The sequence below is a fragment of the Tenrec ecaudatus genome, chromosome 4 (assembly GCF_050624435.1).
Source record: "Tenrec ecaudatus isolate mTenEca1 chromosome 4, mTenEca1.hap1, whole genome shotgun sequence".
In the NCBI taxonomy this organism is placed as follows: domain Eukaryota; kingdom Metazoa; phylum Chordata; class Mammalia; order Afrosoricida; family Tenrecidae; genus Tenrec; species Tenrec ecaudatus.
In genome coordinates, this window is record NC_134533.1 from 22597841 (window position 1) to 22611873 (window position 14033).

Genomic DNA, 14033 nt, shown 5'->3' on the forward strand with positions numbered 1-14033 from the left:
GCAAGTAGTAAAATGAATGAATCTAAAATTACACCAGTACTAAAAAGGTGGGGAGTTTAATCTAGGTAGTCTCTCTCTAAAATCTATGAGCTTTGCACTATGAAGTACTGGGGGAGAAATGAAGGAAAACAGCAAAATACTGAAAATTACCAAAAATTTTGGCAATAATGCATAGATCCTAATTAGTCCTATGGAATAAAAATCGCTCCCCTAAGATATAACATAAAACACAAAGAGAATAACTCTTTACTCTCCCCTGGCTAACTAAAATCAAATCACATGATTAATCACTCTGTTCATAGGTTGTTTTTCATTTTATTTTCCCTCTCACTCCACTCCTGAGTTCACTTTTTTGCCACACAACCTTCTCATAGCATTCTTCACCTCTGCATTTCTCAGTGTGTAGATGATGGGATTCAGCATGGGGGTGATGACAGTGTAGAACACAGCCACCAGTTTATCCTCAGTGAAGGTGGAAGAGGGTCTCAAGTAGAGGAAGATGGCAGGTCCAAAGAACAAGATGACCACCGTGATGTGGGAGGCACAGGTGGACAGAGCTTTGCGCCTCCCCTCTGCGGAATGATTCCTCAAGTGGACCAAGATCACAATGTAAGAAGATACCAGAGTGAGAAAGGATATGACAGAGAACAAGCCACTGTTGGCAAACACAATAATGCCTTCCACAAAGATATCAGTGCAGGCAATCTGGAAGAGAGGATGGAGGTCACAAAAGTAGTGGTCAATTATATTGGGACCACAGAAGGGCAATTGAACAATTACAAGAATTTGTACCATAGAGTGAACTAGGCCCCCCAGCCAGGAACCTGCCACCAAAAACTGACACACAGACCGGCTCATGATGGTTGTGTAGTGTAGGGGTTTGCAAATGGCCACATAGCGATCATAAGCCATTACTGTGAGCAACAGAATCTCTGCCACCCCAAAGAAGTGGAAGAAAAAGATCTGAGTTATACAGCCCTGCAGGGTGATGGTTTTAATCTTGGTGAGCAAGTCAGTGATGAGCTTAGGGGCAATAGTAGAGGAGTAACTGATCTCCACGAAGGACAGGTAGCTAAGGAAGAAGTACATGGGGGAATGCAGCCTCTTGCTGACACTGACTGTCAACACGATGAGGCCATTGCCCACCACTGTGGCCAGGTACACAGGAAGGAACACCATAAAGCACACTCTCTGCACCTCTGGGTCCTGGAAGAGGCCGGTGAGAATTAACTTGGTCACGTTACTTATATGAGCCATGGATCCAATCAGGTATGAGGCTGCCAGGGAAGGACAGGTCTGCAATCAAACAAGCAAAAATTATAATCCCAATCCTTCTCGCCGAGAACATATGAACCACCACCACAGTTTAAAAACACAGTTGTTGAGTCGATGCAACTCCAGACTGCACCATGGACATCAGCATAGAACAAGGTGTTCAGCAGCTGGTGTTTCAGAAGTAAAGCATTAGATCTCTCTTTTTTAAACCTCTAGGTGCACTCAAACTGACAACCTTTCTACTAATAGAAATCTGTTTTAACCCATTGCATCACTCATAAACCATTGAGGGACTCCAATGTTGTCTGCGGTCTGCAAAGATAATATTCTTTCATTTCCTCCCAGTTATTAGGTAGAATAAAATAATTTTAATTCATCTTAAATTTAAATCAATCATTCATTTAGCTATATATACTCATTCAGCACTGCATATTAAGCAACAAACAATGGTGCAGAGATTAGAAAATTAAGAGACAACTATTACCCAAGTTGCCACAGAGTGCTGAATTCTGAGATCCAGAATCAGGCTTTAAAACCCAATCATGGGTTATTTCTCCTTTGCAAGAATAAATTCTGGTTTTAGAGAGCTATTCAAGTTAATCGTCTAGATTTCTATTGTTTCATTGCATTCTGATAACCCGTTTCAGCTGTGGAAGACTCTGCTCATTTTCTGCCCTGTTTACTTGCCTTTACTGAGAAGATCTCTGCAGGTTTTTCTTACTCAAGTATCCCAATGCCTTCACCATTTCACCATCTAGGACTTCAATGATCAAACGAATGCTATAATTTAATAAACAGTATTTTTCATTATGAAAATCACAGCAAATAAAAGGATTGTCCACACAGTAGACAAACAGTCTCCATGGAGAACAAAATGGCAGTCTTTATCATATGTGTGACCCTTTTTCCCTGAAACAACAGATTCCAAGGAGATATTGGATCAGTGTACAAATGGTGCAGGCAGAGATGTGTTGGAGCTAGCTCTCACTGACTTAGCCTGTTGTATGCATTTTTCCCAACTTTGCCTTCATCAAAATTAGGTGAGTGGCTGAGAATCAGCCCGCAGCTGAAAGACTTGCACCATAGAAGTCAGCAAGCTCTATAATCAGAGCTTCTTCTCCAGGAAAGTCCATTGTCAAACACGCACCACTGGTTGGAGGTTAAGGGGAGCATTCCTTACCCACTCCTGACAGTTCTTTGGATGGAAAGGGAGCTACAGTCACTAGCCTTTCTAGCCTTGAGACATGACTGAATTTGAAAGGAGAGATTAAGCATACGAAGACATATTCTTCTCTCCTCCCTCTCTTGGAGTGAGGTGATGCAAACAGTGTGCTCTTACTCTGTCCAGGGGCAACCTCTCTCTCTATGTGATGAGCCTTGTCTACTTCCCATGCTGCTGAGACTGGGTGTGCATTTGACCAATTCTGAGGTTCGGTCTAGGAAGACGACTTCCAGAGCCAAAATACAATCTCCACTATTGTTTTCTAGAACAAAGGTGATAATTTGCACACACACACAATGTTCTACTCTTTTATTTCTTTGCCTTGTTTCAGAATTTACTCAAAATTCAGGAGAGAAAGGCATGTGGGTTTTCCCAAAACCCCAAATGATTCAACTTATAATAACATTCAAGAAGGGGTGGGCTAGAAACAACCTAAATATCCAGCAGTGTGGTAGTACAATGTTGTCTTCCCACACAGAGGTCAGAGAAATGGAATTCCCTGGGAAGTATATTGCTATGGAGAAAGAACAGAAAGGAACCCCACTGAAGGAATCAGAATGCTTTCCAGAAGCAGGAAGAGACTGCCTATGAAACAGCTAAATGTCTAAGAAAATTAAGAAGAAATTCTAAAAAACACATGGCCCAAACAAAGAAAATTGCTAAATTCAAGATCTGGACAGCAGGCACTTAGAATCATTAGATATATCTGGCATTCAATCGGCCATCTAGCTCAGAAGCAATAAAGCCCACATGGAAGAAGCACACCAGCCTGTGCGATCACGAGGTGCCAAAGGGACCAGGTATAAGGCATCATGCAAAAAATATATATATGTGTGTGTGTGTGTGTGTGTGTGTGTGTGTGTGTGTGTGTGTATACCATAGTAAATGAAGGGGGAAGTGCAGAGTGGAGACCCGAGACCCAAGTGTCGACCACTGGAGATCCCCTCATAGAGGGGTTTAGGAAAGGAGATGGGTCATTCAGGGTGCTATGTAGTACCGATGAAGAACACAGCTTTCCCCCAGATCCTGGATGCTTCTCCCCCCAACTACCATGATCCGAATTCTACCTTGTAGGACTGGATAGGGCAGAGGTTGTACACTGTTGCATATGGGAGCTGGAGGCACAGGAAATCCAGGGTGGACAATACCTTCAGGACCAGGGGTGTGAGGGGCGATGCTGGGAGAGTGGAGGGTGAGTGGGTTGGAAAGGGGGAACTGATTACAAGGATCCACATGTGACCTCCTCCCTGGGAGATGGACGGCAGAGAAGGGGGGGAGGGAGACTCCAGATAGGGCAAGATATGACAAAATAACAATCTATGAATTATCAAGTGCTCATGAGGGAGTGGGGAGCGGGGAGGGAGGGGGAAAAAGAGGACCTGATGCAAAGGGCTCAAGTGGAGAGCAAATGCTTTGAAAATGATTAGGGCAAAGAATGTACGGATGTGCTTTATACAATTGATGTATGTATATGTATGGATTGTGATAAGAGTTGTATGAGCTCCTAATAAAATGTAAAAAGAAAATGATTAGGGCAAAGAATGTACAGATGTGCTTTATACAATTGGTGTATGTATATGTATGGATTGTGATAAGAGTTGTATGAGCCCCTAATAAAATGTCTTAAAAAAAAAGAAATAGCTGGCATTAACTCAGCATGAGGAGAGATCATTCATGATGAAAAGGTAAGATCATACAACCACTCAACAGCCCTCTCTTACCAACATTCCTCAATGAGCACAGAGACAAGAGCACAACTGCCACCAATGGGAAGACGCGGTGATGTAACAGGGAATGGGCAGGCACTTGTGCCCTTGAAGATACTTGAAAGACACCATCACCCTCAGAGGATCCAAGCTTGTAACTTCAACTTCATAGTATACTGTTCCTGCCTTTTATCTCCCATAGCCAGTCAATCACCACATACACGCACTTTACTTGTAAACCATCTCAGGAGTGTGCCTTGTCCTCTCTTTTCCTGTTGCCACCAGGGTCAGGCTGTCAGCTGATGCCTGTATTACCAAAGCCAAAATCTCCCAGTCTGCAGATGTTCCCATCTCCTCCATCCTCCACCCTAGAAGATGTGTTTCTTAAACCTTTCTGTCATCAGATCATTTTACTACTTCACAACCAAGACAGTATGATATTTGTCTGATTCATTTTTATTTCTTTTCTTTTACTATTTTCCCTTATATTTCCCACATCATTTCATATAAACCTTGATAGGTACTAAACTTTTGATGAACACGTCATTAAAACTCTTAAAGACCAGACCAAAAAGCACTAACATTGACACGTTCTCTACTTACTAGCAGTTTAACAAATGTATTTTTTTCTTAATCCCATTGCTATTAATGGCTCATAAATTTAAAAACCTGCCAGACATCCCACAACAAATAAGTTACTTTGCCTAATTTAGCTCTGTTTGATCCTTTCCACTCTACCCATCTGTCACATAAACATCTGTCAGATATGTCATATGCAATTTTTCACCCCTATATGATGAAAAGTATGTATCTGATAGGTGCATATGGATGCATATTCAGTTTAGAGTTATATATACAGCTGGGACTTTTATACAGCAATTATTGTGTCTATAGATGTCTAGAACTTCATAAAATAGTTCTTAATATTTTTGTTAGTTTTTAGCCACCTCAACAATCACCCATGAAATTTCCATTCATCATCTCTCAAAACATTCTCTCATTCGATCAGCTTTCCTTCTCATTCCCACTACACACCTCCTTCCACTAGAAATATTCCCTCCTTTCTCTTCCCTGCCATCTGCACCCACCTTTCAACCCGATTTCAGTCCTGCTTGTTCAATGACCCTCCCCAACGACAGCAAAAAATGTTCACTGTCATCTGGTGAATTCCAACTCATACAACATTTTCGTGGCTTTAAATTCTCTTAGCAATACACATCCTTTCCTTCCTCCCAAGGAGCATCTGGTGGGTTTCAAGCACTAATGATGTGATTAGCAATCCATCAGTTAGCCCACCACCCCACCAAGACATCCTTGTACAAGTCCGCTGGTCTGGGGCTAATTCTCTTTTCTCTGAGCTCTGGAGAGAGACTGGTAACTTTCCTGAAATGTAAGTCATGCTTTTTCTGCACTTAAGATCTAGTGACATCTTTCCCAGTTCACACAGTGTGAATTCTAATGCTCTCAACACGGTCCTTCTGGATCTGCCCATTGTCTGTCTTTACAGCCTTTGTTGTGGTCATGCCCCAAATGAACACCCACAGGTTTTTTTCCAACCGCAGGTGTCTGCTCACCCTCCGCTTTATCGTCTGTCTTTCTAGAATACATGAAGAGTCTTGATTCCACAGGAAAGATATGCTACCTCCGTGAGATGTCATAAGGAACTCTGATAGCGCATTTGGGAGCTGCCAACAATTGTTCGATGATTTGAATCCACCAGTCACTCCAAAGAAAAAAGATGTGTGGGTCCTTAAATATTTCCTTAAATGCTTCCTGAAATATTTTTCCCCGCCACAGAAACCCAATGGGGCAGCTCTACTCTGTCCTATACGGTGTCTAGGAATCAGAACTGGCTCAAGGGCACTAGGTTTGTGTTTGCGTTAAGCTCCTACAGGACTTTGTCCCATTTCCCTTACAGAATCACCAATTGTTTTGAATGATAACTTCTATGTCTGCATCTTTGACTAAGCTATATGCTATCTTAGGTTCTCCTTACATTTTTATTACTAATTCCATTTTCTTTAATAATAAAAGATAATATTTCAATAATATTTTTTAAGTAAAAACATATTATAAGTACCTTATATGCATTGTCATTGCATTCTCTCCATAAGTTTGTGACAGGGATATTATTGCTCACATCATTGTCTCATAGATAAGGAGAGAAATTATCTAACTCTCCTAAAGTTTCTCAATAATAGAGGACAAACATTTACCCAGAAAGCCTAATAATATTTGTGGCTCACAGGCAGAATTGACTTGTCCACGTGAATGCAGCTGCTTAGACTCTCTTCACCTTGCAGAAATCTGGTCACACTACATCTGACTACTGTCCACCTACCTTTAAATCAGCAAATCCAACGTAGTTCAATTCTGCCTTCGAGCAAGGAAGTACACCAGATGTTTATCAAATGTATCCAATTCTGTCAAATTCACCATTTAGTTAGACACTCCAGGAGATATTCTGGCTTAGTAAAACTGGGATGACTTCTTCTCTGTCACCCTTTGGTTAACGTTACTCATCTGACAGTTTTCATTGAAGGTCCCAACGAGAAAAGTCCAGATCATGCTGAGTGAGGTCACTCTGGAAGTGGGGATGAAAATAATTGAGAGACTGTTCAGTCTCCCCTGTATATAAAATAAAACTACAAAGACTTGGAGAGCTTCAATGGATTCCTAAGGGCACACACTAGTGTTTTTCCAAGTTACTAACTCAGAGAGCAGTATCAGAAAACAGTATTCTTTCTACAGAACTAGGCTGCCTTCTGGTGGTATACTGTGTTAGTGGTTTATACTGTAATCCAAGGATCAGACCTTATCACCATAAACAAATCACCAATTGCCCCGAGGTCTTCTAGGAAACATAGGAAATAATATCTGATGTGAATCCTAAAACTAAGAAAATACAATGTGGATGATTTCTCTCTAGGTGGATATTTGGGTTTATAATATCCAACAAATAAGCGTAAAACTTAGGGAAGACCCTAAATTTTAATGTCCTGTTTTAATGTAGAAAACCTATGCCCCAACTGTAAGGTTAAGTGCTGAGATCTTGAGCTCTTTAAAATAAACTAAGCCAAACACATAATCAAGGAAATGACTTCCCAAGGGAATTCCTTTCTCTAGGGTGAAGCTTTGCCAAATAAACTATGACACGGGGAGAACTTCAAAATCCATTTCAAAAAGCTCCATGAAATCTCTGGAAAGATTTTTTTCAGCCAATAATAAATAGTAACAAAAGAAAATTGAAGGAAAGGCAGGATATCTAAACTCTCCCAGTGGCTCAGTAATCTGAAAATAACCCCACCATCTCACTCCCCCACTTCTCATTCTGCCCTGTTATCACATCCATAAATTTGACTAAATTAAGCTAGATTATCTCCAGTGTGTCTCCAATTTCTAATATTTTACTTATGCATGCAGGTGGTCCCTGACTAACTACATATGTGAGTTACCATCAGCCTCACTTATGATCATCTGACTTTTCTTTGACTTTACATCTTATTAGAAGTGGAAAGATAACATCTTATTACCAGAAACCTGATTGTCTTTGTTTGATTGACCATGCAGACAAATTAGACTGTGTGGATCATAACAAATTATAGATAATGTTACAAAGAATGGAAACTCCAAAGACAATTGTGCTCATGCAGAACCAATACATCGAACAAGAGTTCATTGTTAAACAGAATAAGGGGTTCCAGCACAGGATGGTTTAAAATCAGGAAAGTCATGTCCGAGTTGTATCTTTTCACCTTATTCAGTCTGTATGCTGAGCAAATACAGACGTACCTCAGTGATGTGGCACAATCAGTTCCCAACCCAGGAGAAAGCTATTGTTACAATTAAGCAAGTCAAGTGGTAGCTGTTATTTTGTTTTGCTTCCCAGCATGTATGAGTATGTCCAGCAACGAAAGAAGAGAAAACCAAAGTCACTGCCATCAAGTCAGTGCTGACTCACAGTGACTCCATAGGACAGAGCAGAACTTCCCCTGTGAGTTTCTGGGACGATCAGTCTGCACAGGAGTGGAAAGCCCTGTCTTTCTCCTGGGAAACCACTGGTGGTTTCCAGGTGCCGGCCTTGCAGGTAGCAGCCCAGTGCAGAGCCACTGCACCACCAGGGCTCCTGTGTTCCCACGAGCATAGTTTATTAAAGGAACTCTGGGGCACGGTGGGGTAAATATTGAGATGCTAACCAACAGGTCAGCAGTTTGAACACAACAGCCGTGCCATGGGAGAAAGACGACCACGTCTGCTTCTGTTTTTCTTCTGTTTCTATTAAGGCTCTACCTCAAACACGTGTAACCTGAGGACCTAAGGCTGAAGTTACATGGAGTATGAAGAAGCAGAAGACAGCTATACCACGGGTATTGATGTGTTTGCAGGCAGACTAACATTTACTTACCAGTCCAATGCCTTACTTGCTTTATTAATATATATAGTATTCTGGTAGAACTGCATCTGACGTGATCAGTGAATACTATTGTAAGTTTGCTTAACTGACATCTCCCAATGCTTGTGTAAATAGTATCCAGTCAGGTAAAAACTTAATCTGTGCAAGTCAAGAATCCATGTATTGTGATATGTAGTTAGCCCACACTTGTTTTATCTCCCTGTCTCAATTGGGCTTAAAATGCATTACCATGGCCTAAATCAAGGACACTATCAACAGAAGGAACTTATGCTCCAGACAGGTGATTGATAAGATTCTCTATCAATCATCCATGATATCTCTAAGGTGAATTAGGGTTAGAGAGGAAACATAGATTTAGGGATGAATCTGGGGCTCTAATTTAATTCTAGCATCTATCTGAGAACAATTAGTTCTTAGGACATAGCCTTTCTCAATGTGCACACTAATGAAGGAAACATGCAAGATATGGGTGCTATAGAAAAGTGTGGTGAAGAAATTAATGGTGCGTGGCTATCAGAATGAATAGTGTCTGAAATCTTAAAGGCTTGTTTTAAAGCAAGCAGCCATCTAAGTGAGACTTCAACTAAGCTCACCGGGAAGAAGCACACAGACATCTGTGATCCAAGGATTGTAAATTACATAATCCAAATCCAAAGGAAGGAATGGTATCAGAGTTTGAAATTATAATTTGGGTTTCCAGAATGCTATGGATGACAATAGATGTCAAAAATACATTCTCAGGATCTACATGTGAATAAGCCTGCTGTGATTACCCTCTGACTGTCAGTGAGGTATAGAAATAACATGATTATCAGAGTATTAAAGAAATTATTATAGTAAATTAAAATATTTAATCTGATTTATAAGGTTAAAACCTTGACTTTTTATCTCCCTTCAGATACACTTTGCATTTGATCTGGTTTTTAATATTTCCAGGGCTGGCGGTGGGGGGGGGGGGGGGTTCTTGTTGCTGTTGTTTTCAAAGTGCGGCTTATTTCTTTTCTGTTTTGCTATAGTTGGCAGTGTTCTTGATTCCCTGTTCTGAATCTCTCTGGTTTTCAGTATATGAATGCTTTGTTGAGTGAATCTTTAGAGACAGTAACTAGAATAAGGGTTCCTGGGAAGTGCAATGAGAGAGGGAGTGGGGAATGGGGAAAGGGTAACAAGAAAGATAAAAATGTTATGAAATGATTTTGTTAGCAATTGTACAACACTGTTGATTTGACTGAACTATTTATTGGTATGATGTCTGGATTAAATCCTAATAAAATTATTTGAAAAAATTTAAAGGAATTATATATTAGACTATCTAGTGACAAAACCATGAGTACTATGGAGTATAATTTCATATGCAGACTGTAAACTTTGTTTCAGACTGCAGTACAAAAAACTCTGTGCCCCAATCAGCAATTCCAAATTAATAGTTGTGGTGTTTAGAATTGGTTGGGTCACAGATACACAAAACCCAGTATAAAAATTATAGAACTATTTCTAAGACTTCCTGCAAGATGGCAACCAAGTAACCCATACCTAGGGTCTTCACAGAAATCAACACTGGAGAACATCTGAGAGAGAAATGCCACACTGCCAGGTACAAGAAGAGCACTAGGTTTTGAGGAGCTGTGCGCTAAGGCTTAAATTTAACCAACACAATCTCGGCCAGAGACTGGTTTCTTTGGCTTCCCCAGGCCTTTACTTCAACAAGGTCACAGCTTGTCATTGCCTATGGGCAGGGTTTAAACTCCACCAGCCCCAGGGTAAGATTATCTTGGCTCAGCTATAACTATGCTTCTCTCTCTCTCTCTCTCTCTCTCTCTCTCTCTCTCTCTCTCTCTCTCTCTCTCTCTCCCTCTCTCTATCTATCTATCTATCTATCTATCTTTTCCCTCTTTTCCTGCACACTCTCAGCGGGCTCAGTTTTTTTGTCATTTTTTATATCTTCTCTTTCTTCTCACATGCCACTGGCTTTAGGTCACTCCCCTTAGCCTATGGATAGTATGCTTGCCCTCCACCCAACTGGGGGAGCTATGACTTCTACAGCATAAAAACCGGCTGGGGAAAACCTGACCACCTTCCTCCACAGGCTATGCCCTTTAAGCAGCTTGGGGGTAATACCACACAACCCTTTCTACAGATTAACGTGTGACTTGGGAAATCCAACCCAGTTCACACTATGTCTACACTGCAAGTCCACTGGGGGAACTCCTAGCTGCCCTTTGGGGTGCTTCACTTGACTAGGGAAACCTCTACCCGCCTTCCATAGCGCTCTGTGTGGTTGGGGGAACCCCAGCCCATCCTGCATAGTTAGTTCCTTGTGACTGAGGGAACTTCCTTCTGACTGCTGTAGTGCCTCACACAGCTTAAAGCCACTTTTACAACACTCTCCAGCACTCCACACAGCTACTGGAACCTCTAACCAACTTACACGGCAAACTAGCTGACTAAGGCAATAACACCCACTATCTGCGATGCTCTACACCAAAGCAGGAACACCCACCTCTGAGGCACTCCCATTAAAGCAGGCATTCCCGCATGCCCTCAGTGGTGCCCCAAGCTGCCTGAAGTCACACCACACTTCCTGTGAAATCATCCAGTGCAGTACTATCCTCACAAGTCCACAACCACCCAACCAGTGTCCCCTTAAAGGACCAGCCAACTTGCCCTCCAAATAAAAGGATATTGATTGGCTAGGACAACAGTGAAGCCACAGGAGGTTAAAGCATTAGCATAACCCCATGTTTCAATTAGTTGCAGGGAGTTTGAACAAACATGCTTACGAGTCTCCAAAATGGAATCCAATGTTATTCAACTTTCTGAAAAATGCCTTTGGGCTCCTCTAAAACAATGCAACACAAACAGCAATCAGTCATAACAACATCATTTGAAAACAGAGGAAACAAAAAGCAATGTTGGAAGAATTCCTGACCCTAACAATGTGCATAGAAGAAGCAGACATTGATCTACCATAGAAATACATCTTCAGAAGGCTGCTTGGAATCATACAGAATGTGAGGGAAACAATACAGAAAATGATGAAATGGTAGAGGACACCAAGACCATACACCAAAGGGAAATAGAAGAGTTAAGGGATGAGATAACAAAAATACCAGTAGCAAATTCACAGACTTCACTAACCGACTGAAGGAGGCAGAGAACTGTAACACTGACCTAGAAGACAGCCAAGCAGGCTTTAACAAACATGAAAAAAAAAGTCAAGTAAGATCATCAGAGAAACTGAAGAAAACCTGACATCTATGTCTGATGTTATGAAGAGGAATGATATCAGAAAAATTGGACTACCAGAGGAAGACACAACAAAGAACTCAACAACAAAAATAGCGAGGGAACTCTTGGAGGAAAATTTCCCCAGTATAATGAATAAAAACTAGACAAACATCTGGAGGCTAGAATAACACAAGCTAAACTGAATCCCAAAAGAAGTAGCCAAGGCAAAAATTAGATAAACTACCGAACTTTGAGGAAAAGGAGAAAATCATGAGAGCATCAAGGGAAAAATAAGCAAGCACATATAAAAGTACCCAAACAAAAATATGCTCACACCTACCAGTAAGCACTAAGAGGGGAGAGTGGAGTAACATATTCCATAAATTGACTGAAAAGAATGCAAACCCAAGAATATTCTAATCACCCACATTATCTATCAAGATAGTTGAAGAAATAAGAGTCATCCCAGACAAGGAAAAACTCAAAAAATACATTTAAAGAAACCTAGCCCTACAAAAGATCCTTGCTGACCCAGTATGGGCAAAAGAACAACACTCATAGAGCACAAATAAGAGACTGTCATATAGAACAAGGCCACCCAGAGGGCAACAAAGAAAAGAGTCCCCAACATAGCATTGGCTCAAGGGTGAAAATAAATAAAAAATGAACCACACATTTACTCACGAGCATGCACACACACACACACACACACACACAGGCACAACACACTGATAAGAAAGGAGGTAGGAAAACACCCAATACAAAAGGTATAAAATGACATGACAGAGTGCACAGATGGATGTAATAACCATGAAAATCAATGAACTGAATTCAAGCATTAAAAGGCAGAGGCTAGCAGACAGACTTAGAAAACACAACCGATCAATCTGCTACTTACAGGAAACACATCTAAAGATAACAGACAAAAATAGGGTGAGAATTAAAAAGCTAGAGAGAAATATACCAAGCAAATGACAATTCAAAATAAGCAGGGGTTGCAATTCTAATCTTGGACAAAATTAATTTCAAGGTGGAAGGCATAACAAGAAATATGGAGGGGCACTATATAATGCTCAAGGGAACAGTAGAGCAGGAACCAGAAAGCATAATAAATAAATACATGCCCAATGAGGGACCTGTGAAAATCACCAAACATTCCAAAAGATGAAAAATAATTTAAAGGCTCAACAATTATAATAGGTGACTTTATTATATTGCACCGCTCTCTGAGAAAGATAGATCACAGGAAAAGAAGCTTAACAAGGAGACTACAGATATAAACAATACGATTACACGACTTACCCTGATAGATATTTCCAGAGCTCTCCACCCAAATGTAAAAAAATACACATTCTTTCAAAGTCCACAAGGCACAGATTCAAAGATAGACCACATGCTGGCACACAAGTCAAATCTATGTAAATTCAAGCACAAAACTATCATACAGACCTCTCTCTGACCACTGCCATAAGGCTGTAAATCAACAAAAGGACAATTAAGAAAACAAGGGTAAACAATTGGAGGATGGATAACACTATTGAAAAAGGAATGGTTACTGTCCAAAATCAGAGATGAAATCAGGAAGTTTCTAGAAACCAACGAGAAAGAGACTATGACTTACCAAAACCTTTGGGATACAGCAAAGGTACTTATCAGAGGAAGTTTGATAGCAATACATGCACACATGAAAAGGGAAGATATACTGACACAAAACTTACAATTAGAGCAGAGTCAACAGGACAATTCTACTATTAGCAAAAGAAAAGAAATAATAAAAGTCAATGATGATATTCATGAGACATAAAACTAAGGGAAATTTAGTGCAACTAAAAGATGGTTCTTTCAAAGGATTAATAGAATCAACAGACCTCTGCAAACATAACCAAAGAAAGGAAGGAACAAATTTCAATAGTAAGGGTGAGTGTTGAAACAGGGGACATTACAACGGACCCTAATGAAATAAAAAAGATAATTATAATACAGTACTACAAAGGTCTGTACTCCAATGAATTCAACAACTTGGAAGACATGGTCAAATACTGTGAAAAACAATACCTTGCTAGATTATCCCAGATGGATGTCAAGAATCTCAACAGTCCCCTAGTAATAGAAGAAATAGACAAGATTATCAAGGCATGACCAACAAAACCAAACCAGACCAAATGGGTTAACAGGAGAATTCTACCAAGCA

General features: G+C 40.5%; 1 protein-coding gene across 1 annotated transcript; it reads right to left on the minus strand.

Annotated features, from left to right (window-relative positions):
* Positions 1-327: 327 nt before the first annotated feature.
* Positions 328-1260, minus strand: LOC142446588 (olfactory receptor 4B1-like). Its single transcript, XM_075548336.1, has one exon. It carries the CDS (start codon positions 1255-1257, stop codon positions 328-330), a length of 930 nt encoding a protein of 309 aa, XP_075404451.1. The 5' UTR covers positions 1258-1260.
* Positions 1261-14033: the final 12773 nt, after the last annotated feature.

Coding starts and splice junctions, on each gene's coding strand:
- LOC142446588 (XM_075548336.1), bottom strand. CDS start 1,257: ATGGCTCATATAAGTAACGTGACCAAGTTAATTCTCACCGGCCTCTTC.